Below are 11,664 nucleotides of genomic sequence, written 5' to 3' on the forward strand. Positions count from 1 at the left end.
GTCTCTTGGAGGAGAGACGAAACGTTTCATTAAAGAAGAACCCGTCCAGAAGACCTATATAATTTTTTTTTTACCTGGATTACTGAGATGCATCAAGACAAAATGTTGCTGTTATTTCATAAAGCACACAGATTTGTATTTTTATTTAATTTTGCACATTTCAGTTAGTTTCAAAATGATCACTTTCTGCAATAAATATTTTCAGTGAGACACAGAGCCCTGTATTCAGAAAAGTTTCTATTCATATTGAAAATGTTAACTTTAATGACATTGAGACTACATCGCTGATTGTTTACCTTTAGACTTCAAGTTATTTTGAGTCACTTGACCCGACAAACATCTGAAATAGTTTTGTATGAAAAAATAGACTCAGCTGCTTCTATGAAGTTAAACCACATATTTTACTTGTCTGAAGGTCCGCCTAAAATAAAAAGGGACTTTCACTCCTGTTTTATTAACTTTTATAAAGTCATACTTACAAATTTGTAACAAGTGGAATGTAATAAATATGCCAAGTTTACAGTTAGACTGTATAACATGACGTTATCAGTCACTTGGACAATTCACCTACACTGCCATCACTAATATGCACCTTCATATACAAACATTTATTTACTGTACTATAMGGTATATGTATATGTGTTTACGTAAATGTGAATATGTGCATTGGTATATGTACATTATTATATCTCACGTGTACAGGGTTTTTTTTCTTTTCTTTTATTCTTCTCACCCTCTCCTGTATTGAGCTACAGTGATGTGTAAATTTCTCCACTGTGGGATCGATAAAGTTTTCATCCATGATCATGTGTCACTATTATGAAAACTCAAGGATAGATGTAATCCTGGCTTAAACCTTAAGTTTTGTTAAACAAAAACTGGGGATATAGCAGTGTATAAACAGTAACGCACTGGTAAAATAAGTCATCTTCAGTAGTAGTTTCTTTTTTAAGAGGGCATCTAATAAATTACCCGTTTGTCTCGTTTCCTGAAACTTCTCCTGCACTGACCAGTAGAGGGCGACAAACATTTAGAAATAAACCCAGGCCTGCTCCTCAACTACTTTATTCACAGATTACATTTTAAAACACATCTTATGCACATATGAAACTGCTGAAGTAAAAAAAAAAAAAAAATAGATCAGTCAACATTGTATTTAAATTTTTAATTCAGAAAGCTTMTTTTATGGGAAGTGAAACTTCTTCAGGTTTAGAACAAAGTCCAGTTTTATTTGAAATTTATTTTTTGGGAGAATAAAGACCTTACCTTCCTGGCACTTCCTTCCCTATATGCTTTTTTTTAAAACCCGTTTGTGGCTTATAACTTCATGAGGTATAGCAACGATCGCCTTTCATTCTGTAACGTCTCCATCTTTGCGCTCTGGATTGATTTCCTGTCACTTCAAATTTCCTGTGCAAGAGAGACGTTAAATCATCCATTTTTCCATGAAGGGCAAATGACCAAATCTGTGACTTCAAGCTTCAAATGAAACATCCGTCTATATTTAGAGCCAATTTTTATTTTAGGAGCAGGTTGGACTTTAAACAAGTTGCATCTTAAAACCTCCTGAAAAGCAAATCACATTTAGTTTTAACATTATGCATCYGTTTACTTTAATCCATACTGTGATTTAGTGTTACTCTTGTCCCAAACTTTAATCAGAATTTAATCATTCCTTAATTTAAAGAGATTAATACTGAAGACGCCCCTCTGAAGTCCTTATCGAGACAATAATTTGATGTCGAAGCCGTCATCTGGTACAACATGTGTGATGTATGATGGGATAATATGGCCAAATGTTTGCAGCTGACCACCAGCACAGCTGTTACAGCGAGGCAACTGGTTTCACTGAAAACAGTCACTTGTGAGTCCCTTGAGGACAAGGGGTTCTGGTTGAATGAGCAGAGCATCTTACCAACTCAAGAGGGCAGAGTGTGGAGGCCGTCTACGCAGAGACACATTGACGCAGCGGTGCATTACAAATGAAAAGTTTGCATGAATTATTGATGCCAACATCTGACGTCCTCAGACTTTAGATCCCCAACATACAGACTGGGGGAAGTTCAGCTCTRATTGGTCAATGACCTGCGGCAGCAACAATAAATGACCAGGTGCCCAACAGAGAAATGCATTCACTTCTTTTATTCATAAGATGAGGTTTGTTTTTAACATCTTATGCACAGCAGATACAAAGACAAACAGGTTTTTAACCACAAACTAAATTCCTTCATCAGTCTAATCTTGCTACCCATTTCAAAAAGCCCCCCCTCCCACCCCCAAAAAGCAAACCTTTACATTTGTAGTCCAGTTTCACAGCAATCTCATTTTAGCAAAACGGCACAAGCCAAGCTCAATACTTCCATTTTTTTGACAGATACTAACTTCCCCTTTAAACAAATTGCACTTTTCTTTAAAACTACTTCAACAGGATTATAGGATCAAAAAAATGAACACCAAACACAAGAGATGACTAACATCCAACTTATATAGGTTCATTATTTAGTTGCACAAAAATGCATAAATATACATTACACAAAAGAGTACAGAGGATTTGTACTTTCCTTTGCTCAAATAAAGACAGATGAGGCCTGGGATTGTCCAAATGTAGGGAAGCATTCACAAGGTCCATGCGAGATAAGCCATTTACACAACAGCCTAGCTTACAGAGGTAAGACCAAGGTTCTACACAAAGAAAACAAAAATTAATAGCTTTTTGCTGTCTATGTCAAAAGGTAACACAAACACTAACAAAATTAGGATACACAGAAATCTGCGCTCTAAATTCATGCCAAAAAGACTTGAACATGCAATGACTGAACAGCTCTACACCTCCCAGGAGCAGCGGCGACCCGTGAAGGGACCAACTTAAAACATCAATTTTCCTTCGYAATTAGGAAGAGTTTTATTTGTGTTTTTTTTTTTTTAAGTGCAGATGGTACCGCAATCACCACCAAGGATAAGTTTAGATTGTCGACAGCAAAATTGTTTTTAACTCCAACTCCACCCAGAGACCACCGGGGGGAGATAAATACTGTGTAATAATGCACATTTGTCCATTAAATTAACTTGATTAAATTAAATGAAGAGTTCAGTAAGCCTCACGTCAGCTGGATAAAGGTGTGGTTTCCAGAGGCCTGTAAAARTATAACAGAAAGAAGAGTTGGTCTGAAACATGGTGATACATTTTCATGTAGTCTTTGAATATTTGTTTCTGACAACAAGTCAGAAGCTTAAACATCAAGATCATTAAAAATATAATGTTCTGAAATTTCCCAGCTGGAAAGAATAGTTTGCATGGATAAGCTGGCAGCCTTTATCCTCACCCTGCAGATACTTGTTGCATTATAACGCTGCTTTTAAAAATAACCCATTATCAATAAGAATGTTGAGTAGTTCCCAGACAAGAACGGAGYATGAAGTGCTAAGAGTTATCCACGTCACACACATGACACTTCTGTTCAGGGGAAATTAAGCTCCTGCCCTCCTGCTGCCAATATGCAAGTTCTCCCGTTAACATTTTATTTTAAAACATTTAAATCATTTGTTCACACACCTCTATAGAGACCTTTATCAGACTGAAAACATAAGTGTGGTTTACTTTGGTCCAGCAATGAAGTTTGTTAAAGAGCAGTTACTTTTAAAATAGTAAAATATTGAATTTCATGTTATTTTTGCCAAAACATACTATAAATATATTCAACTAACTGACAGAATATGCCCTGGCACAGGCAAATAGACATTAAAGATGTCCTCCAAATACTTTTAAGACTGGGTTAGAGGAATGTTTAGGAAAATTGTACAGCTGCCTCAGTATTTAATATGGAAACATTTAGTATAATCTAACACTAAAGATTTTTATTTTTATAAAGAAATAAGGGTTTTCCGGACCATGTCACTTAACAGGAAAATAAAGAATGAAAATATGCAATATATAAACTTAGCACTGTTTAGTAAATTTCTTTGTTGTAACAATGCTTCTTGGCAATAAATCTTATACTGTTGAAAAGCCTGTTAACTTCTTTTTAAAAAAGGTGCCACATTTGTAAGGAACATGCATCTGTGGGATGAGATGCAGAGCCGAGTGTGGGTTGCTCCAATGAAAAATTTCAAATCTGCCAACCAGCTTATTTTGTTCTTGACTCATGTTTTGAGCTTCTGGTAGCCCCAGGTACAAATTTGATTTATTGCCAAGAATCATTGTTACAGTGAAATCTACCAAACACAAAAATCCTTATTTTACAGCAAGTTTATGTAATCTCTTAAATTTCAAGACATTAACTTGGTAAGATTTTGCAGTTTTAACTTGCGTTGAAGGGTGTGGGGTTTGTCAAATCTATAAAAACAACACTAACAAAAACTTTACTCACTAAATATCTAACAAAACTGCCGGGACTTCCATCCAGGCTGGGAAGTCTCAGAGGGAGTAGGGTACCAGCGCATCTAAAGAGACACAAACATAAGTTATGTTCACCAAACCAAAAACACCAGGGCCTCAGAGCTCCAAATCCTCCGTCCTGTAGATTTCAGCCAGTCATTTTAATTGTCATGGCTCTCTTTAAGCCCTGGTCACTGAATCCATGGGAATGTGGGTCAGCTGCTCATTGAGGACAATTGTCCTGGAGTAATTAACGGACATGGAAACGTGGAGAACTGAGCGTCTCTGTGAGGTAAACATTCCCACTGAGTTGAGTTTACCTTTCCATAYTTGTTAATAAACGACGTGGGGTTTAAAGTAGAGTCAGTGAGAAGAAAGGTAAACTTTTCAAATCTCTCAGCAGCCGTTCAGACACGTGGAGGCTGTTTTACCTTTGCTGTGTAACCAAGAAGCAGAAGAGCTTTTGGAGATCTGGGTATTTAAAGGATTTTTCATCACAGCACAATTAAAAAGCTTTTTTTCCTCCCATTTTGGCCAACTACCAGTCAGCTTATGTTCCAACTGGAAGGTGGACAGCAAGTTGGCACCTCAGGAGAAGGCCATCAGGTCTGACAGTTTCTCCAAGAAAATACCTGACATTCCTCAGCCTCTTGTCAGATAAAAACGGGCCATGCTTTGTACAGCAGTACTCCACTCTGCAGCACTCTTATAGGAGGAAGTCAGCTGGCAATGAACTTTAAATGACCCAACAAGAAAAATATTTTTTTTTACTGTTACCAGAACTCCAGCTTACTTCTTTAAATCTGCAGTACAATCACTGTAGTATACAGACAGCTGTTTTCACACATTTGATACGATTTTAATCTGCAAATATAAGTGAAAATGGTTTTAAAAGTCTAAAAAGCAGCTAGTTAGTAAACGCAAACATTAAAACTCAAATACATAGAAGTTCATGAACACCTTTTCTTCTGACTGCACAAAGATGAACCTCTGTGTCAGAGCCAAAACTTCACATAAAACCACAGAGAGGAATTTTAAGTGTGGCATTTTAAAGGCTAATCTACAAGACTTTTTCCATCATAACTCAGGGGTTTAACTTCCACTCAGCTATCTGGTCTGCATCAAGACTGGGCACAGGCTGTGCAGGCAGAAACTCAGACCTGATTAAATTCAGCTGCAGCACCTTCGAGTTAATCGAACGTCAGAGTTAAAGTACGGGATAATTCGTCAACAGTTTTATTATTAAGTTCTAGAGCAACTTTCTATAAAATTTAGATTTTCCATGAATATAATGCACCAATGTCACCATGCGTGATCAAGTCATTTTACTTTAAGGCTCTATTTCAGGGTCCCTGTAATGGTAGAAATGTGAAAGTTGTTTAAAAGAAGAGCGGCACACACCGGTTGGTCCCTCACCTGGGCGTGGAGGGCTGCAGCTGCAGCTGCAGCAGCGGCTGTCGGGTACGTGAAGGCAGCGTGAGGGAGGCCTGGGGTCAGCTCCGTGGTATACAGGGGGTAAGGAGTCCAGGCGTCGGGGGACGCAGGGATCAGTGCTGCCCCAGTCAGATCATCTGAGGAAGTTCATGGGAGGGAGGGGGGAAAAGTTGACCGACAGACTGACAGGCTTGAATCAAGTAAAAGCAGGCTGAAAACTAAATGCAAACGGGTTTAATAAGTGTGTTTGAAAGAATCACAGATCTGTAATAAAGCTGAGACTACACTGCTGCTAAATACTCAAAAACCAGAGCTGGATTCCCTGCATATTTAGGCCTGAACTGGACTTGTAAACAAAAATAACCAGACAGTTTTTGGATCTGATTAAAGCAGTAAAGCACTCAAACGTGCAGACAACTAGAAAGAAATCAAATATTCAAGTTTCTTACAAAATAAAAACATGTAATATTTACCATTTAGGTGCACAAAGAAAAAAAAAAAAAACACACCAAGAAGCAAAGTGTCCAATTTAATTAACACTTCACTTAAGAGTATTTTGAGTAAAAGAAAAAAAAATACTGGACTCTTTAAAAAACCAACCAAGTTTCTCTTCTTGGGGCTCTGCCACACTATGGTTAATAATCACAAAAGAATAAAAAACCTGTCTTGACCCGAGCTCACTGCTGCTGTTAACCACCTGTCTGAACCTAATTATCACTAACGTTCAGGCAAAGAAAGACGCCACCGTTGACTGAATCCTTCGGGTGAATTTCCCAGCTGGATGGAAGCAAAGCGACCGTCTAAAGAATCGAGAGGACATGCATGTGAAGGTGAGTTAGTCCTTAATTTGTTAGAAACTGGTTTTAACCCCCCACCTGTTTGATTAAATACCAAGACGTCTGAAGATTTTAAAGAGAGAGGGCTACAAGGTTCACTGAGCACAGGCGCTGCCGAGGTGAGAGTGGAGGAGAGCCTAGAGTGGTGCAGCCGAACAACTTACATGGGTCCCGTGCAATGAAGTGTGCTCCTAGAGCAGGGTGGATATTTGTGGGGTTCGGTGTGGCCATCAGCTTACTCTTTGCCATCTTCGTGTTGGCTTTAGCAAACTCTAAGCGCAGGGTCTGGGGGCTTTCGGGGTCAAAACGGATACCCTGGGAGGAGAGATGGAGGGATAGGAGGTAGGGGAGGGTTGGACATCGTAAGGGAGCTGAGTTTATGCGGGGGGCTGTAGCTCAGTTGTCTCACACGGCCACGTTTCCTAAAGCAGTGCCTCAATACTCAGGCTGCATCCTTCAGGCTCCCCTGTGGGACGGTACAACTCGCTGTCCACACACAACCGCTGTTAGCCAATTTAAAGCTGGGAAGACTGAACGATGCACTTCTGAAATATTTCTGCATGCTTGCATCTCCGTTTCCTCTTGACAAAAAAAAACTAAATTAAATAAAGAGCACAGGTGACTGAAAAAAACTCAGACCCCTCGCTCAGATCAGGAGGAGGAGGAGACGAGGAAAAGGGCCGATTGTGAAACCAAGTGTTTCTTTTTTCCTTTTTTTTGGTGGTTTAACCCTGCTTGTGTCCATGTGCCCTAAGCATTGTGCCCACATGCAGGTGAGTAATACTTTGGTGTATGTGTGTTGTGTGTGTATGTTGTGTGTGTCTAAGAGGGGATGCTCAAAAAGAATGCTAAGCTATGAGGGAAAAAAGTGTTAGATACTGCCAACGTGGGCTACTGGGTGACAAAAATGAAGAGGTTACACTACTAAAGATGTGTCCAGATAACACTACACTTGTGGCTTCAGAACAGGTATTACAGTAAAGCAGTGATATGCAACACGAGGAAAGCTATGTCACACTAAGAAGGATGTGTATCAAGGTCAAAGTAAACTACCGTAAGGCTACAGGACTCTGGCCTCTTTCCAAAAATGGCCCTGCCATTGAATTGTAAGAGACAAAATGGGTTGGCTTTAAGAACTTTCAATGGGAGGTGAATTTCTTTAAAAACTCAAGACCCAGTATTTATGGCATTAAACAGAAGGTTAGAACAATACTAGCATTCAACAAGATTTGGAGAGTAAAATGGGGAACAAACAGCAAAACAAATAATTAAAATCAGTGAAAGGAAGTGGTTGCTTACATTTAACGCATTTTTTGCAGCTTCAGCTCCGGAGCGACAGTCGAAGGTTACAAACCCGACAGGCTGGAAGACAAATGGAAGAAGAGCATTTTAAACAAATGACAACTTCACGCAGAAAACTTACCATTTTAACTGCAATAACCTGAGTTATTAAACACCAAAAAACCAGAGAAAACCAMAGCTTTCAGGCCCTGACGGGAAGGCTCCTCACCTGTTTTGATGTTAACTTAATCAGTGACCCTTCATAACCCTGCAGGGAAAAAGACAGCCAATTATCCATCCTGGAGTCACATGAAGCAAGTCAGGCATGAACTTCACTATATAAAAGCTAATTTYTTTTGTCTGAACTGTCACTTTGGGACCATCGCAGACCCGTGTGTGACTAAGATACAGTTTCATTTGTTTAAAAAACAAGACTTCATGTTTCCAACTAACAMTTCGAAGTGTTTACTTTAAATGGTGCAAGCACATCGGATAAATTCACCAGTTTAAAACACAGATAAGACACGATGACTAAATCAAGCCAGCCACATTATAAACACAGCAGCATGGATGTTAAAGCACAAGTAAATTCTTGGGAAACTACAGGAATTTTGTCTGAACGGACCACTGAAAGGGAGGGGATTTTCTCCTGATCTTGATTTACAGCCATGGAAAAGCAAACATCTTTTCAGTGTCTCTAATAAATCCTAGGCAAACATCTTAAAACAAAAATAACTTCAGGGATTCAGATAAAGGAAACGTAAGCTAGAAGTCAGTCAGTATGTGAATATTTGTCTTATAAATTATTGCAAAAAAGAGGGGTTATTTTAGAGCAGATGAATGTGAGGTTTTAATCAGATTAACACTTATTTGCACATAGTCGGTTGTATTTACTTTCTGCAGGAGAAGAAAAAGTTACAACTAACTTGACCCTTTAGCGGTTTCACAATGTACAAATGTTTGGAAATATTTTTTTTTCTATTATTTTCCTGCGTGCGGGCTGAGCTGGGGCACGGACAGGCTTGGTTGGCCATTTGTAGGAGCTACTCATTTACACATTCCACAAGACCATCCATGTGCGAGGGACACCACTTCCAATTTGGTTAGTTAGGACAAGAGTGGGAGGGTGTTTATGGGACCAAGGAGGAGAAAAAAAAACAAAACAAAACAAAAACGCAAACACTAATGGATGAACAATGATGTGGCCTCATTCCCATATATGCAAATATGTGACTCTCCATCATTGGGAAAACAAAACTTCATAGAACTACTGAGAATCATATAGTTTCTGTATTATTGAACAAAATGATTTAAGATAATTAACATATTTTAAACACAGATCTGCTTTTTATTTTTCTTCATAAAACCACTTCATGACTTCCAGAAGCTATGCTTTATATTTAAAGAGTGACTATAATCAAGTTTCAATCAWTCTCCTTTTAAAATCAATGTTCTGACTTGCCTTGAAAGGTCTGAACAGCAGGTAGAGTTCTCGTGGTTTGATGTCAACCGGCAAGCCGCTGACAAACAGAGTTCGTACCTGGAAACAAGAAAAAAATAATAATTTAGTCAGGATTTTAAAACACCTTTCAGTGATTCTCTCAGCTTAATGTAGCAATAATACAAGTTTCAAAATGCTAAAGATGGGCAACATTTCAGAAAATAGAAAACAAATATATTCCTCAGCAGGAAGTAGAAAAGTGATGCAAAGATGTCTCGCTGTTCAGCCTCGACCATAATTTTAACTAGTATATTAAAAGTACTGGTTTTCTTTGTGTACAAAACAAACAGCTTAATTTAAAATCATAAAATTTGAGAGAGAGTGGCAGATTTACCTTTAAGACTAGAAATGTAAAACTGAAATAAAATAAAATTTGTACTGTGAATCTGAATGTCTTTTAAAAAAAGGACTCTTGGACGTCTCTAGTCCGGTGTAGCGGGTGGATTAAACGGTGAGGTGCGAGGCCCATTAGTCCTCAGCTGGTGGGGAGGCCCTCTGCACAATGGAGCAGCCAGAAGGACAACAAAGCTCAGCACGACAACATTTCCTTCCTCTGACCAGTGGCCCCCCGACCCAGTCGGCCCTCCCGACATTTTCAGGTGCTGAACGGGCGGCAATCCTCAGCCCTTTGCATGTCGACACACACAGGCTGAACGTGGGGCCCAGCAGGACACACACACTCTGAAGACATCTGAATTTATTCTTCAGCCGATCAGTGACCGGCTCAAGGCCGACAAGTTAATTTAAATCTAAAACTGTAAACACAAGGTTTAAATAAAGTTTATAATTAAGCTCATTTTAAAAGAAACAGCAAATCATGAGAAAAAGAGTAAAGTTTGTTTTTTTGTTCAGATTTTCTTGTTCAGTTGCTTGTAATTACAAGAAGGGGGGGGGGGGGATCTAGAGCAAATTAGGAGGAAGCAAAAGAAGTCAAGTGTCCAGATCAGGCTTTGTTAAAAAGACAATGTGGACAAAAAGAGGACAAACAAAAAAGGCCCACGGCTTCCTTCACCGCCTCTCCATGAGGAGTCATTACAGAGGAAATGTAGCAGACCACACAGACAAGGGGCTTTATCTGCCGGCTCATTTATTCATTACAAGTATAACAAAAATATTTTAATGTCATGCTACAATTTGTTTTTGTAGGGAATTTAAAATTGAGAACATTTTGCGAGGTTGAACGCTGACAGGGGAGTAAAGCAGAATTATTTAGGCCTTTTTTCTAATTGCCATTTTAAAAAGGTCTATTTAATCTCTGTCTCTTCATATAAAAACAAATTAAAGATAGACTTCAGTTTTTGCTACATGGCTTTATTTGTAAACTTTTAAAACTTAAATGTATAAACCCATGTGAGGCTCAGGAAAACAAAAAAAAAAGTTAATAAAATGGTCTTCATTCTCAGAGGACACCACCTCTGACACAACACCACCTGTTTCACTTTAATTTGACCCTTTTCCCCCAAACAGGACCTCAGGACGGACGACCGGAAGTTGGTTGCGCCAGAACAAAAACCCGTGTCGAACCCCGAACTTTTAGGAACTAAATAAATAAAAACAACCCCCTCACCTCCTCCTCGATAGAGACGCTGTTGTTGGGCTCAGAGTCCGCTTTGAGGCTCATGTCGGCGGCGGCCGCGGCTGCTGCTGCTGCTGCGCACAGAACCAGGTTTTTCCTCGTCGCGTGAGCTTTGCCCCCGGCGCGCCTGCTGAAGCTGCTGCGGAGGTCCCGGTCTCGAGCCGTCAGGTGTCGAACTTTCAGCCTGAGCAGAGAAGAAGGTGAAGATGTGCCGAAGAGGTGAGGTCGTGCAGACGAGCTATCCGAGGATGTAGTCGAACAACGAGACAGAATCATTCATAAAAAAGCGGAGGAGAGGAGGAGAAACTTAAAAAAATGGTGTTGAAGGTGGTTTGGTGCTCCGTGTCGTGAGGGTGGGAGATGAGGAGTGGGGGGTGAAAAGAAGTGCGCGTGGAAACAGAAAGCCCCAGCCGCTCACATCAACACCCTCAGCTGTGGGACTGTGTGAGAGGAGGAAGAACAAGTCAACTTTTCTCATTTGAGCGTCTCTTTCTCCCTCCCTCTCTTTCTCTCTCCTCCCGTCCGTGAACTACTCCCTGTCTCCTCCTCTTCCTCGCGCTGCCTTTCAATTAGGCCGTTAATGATGTTGGAGTCTGTCGCGAGCTCTAATCAGGCTGCAGATCCGCCTCAGCTGCGTCACACCGGCCCCAATACCTGAGCA

At 39.8% G+C, this 11,664-nt stretch overlaps 1 protein-coding gene across 1 annotated transcript in view; it reads right to left on the bottom strand.

Annotated features, from left to right (window-relative positions):
* Positions 1 to 2,121: 2,121 nt before the first annotated feature.
* The window catches only part of LOC106513000 (RNA-binding protein with multiple splicing), a gene marked incomplete in the record, with an annotated part of 23,300 nt that continues 13,757 nt past the window's right edge, over positions 2,122 to 11,664 (bottom strand). The window contains 8 exon segments of the mRNA XM_014001616.1: positions 2,122 to 3,134; positions 4,368 to 4,440; positions 5,792 to 5,946; positions 6,810 to 6,960; positions 7,945 to 8,007; positions 8,156 to 8,194; positions 9,389 to 9,466; positions 10,995 to 11,222. Of these exon segments, the coding sequence (XP_013857070.1) occupies positions 4,375 to 4,440; positions 5,792 to 5,946; positions 6,810 to 6,960; positions 7,945 to 8,007; positions 8,156 to 8,194; positions 9,389 to 9,466; positions 10,995 to 11,222 (780 nt within the window).

Source organism: Austrofundulus limnaeus, unplaced genomic scaffold, assembly GCF_001266775.1.
Source record: "Austrofundulus limnaeus strain Quisiro unplaced genomic scaffold, Austrofundulus_limnaeus-1.0 Scaffold9, whole genome shotgun sequence".
Taxonomy (NCBI): Eukaryota; Metazoa; Chordata; class Actinopteri; order Cyprinodontiformes; family Rivulidae; genus Austrofundulus; species Austrofundulus limnaeus.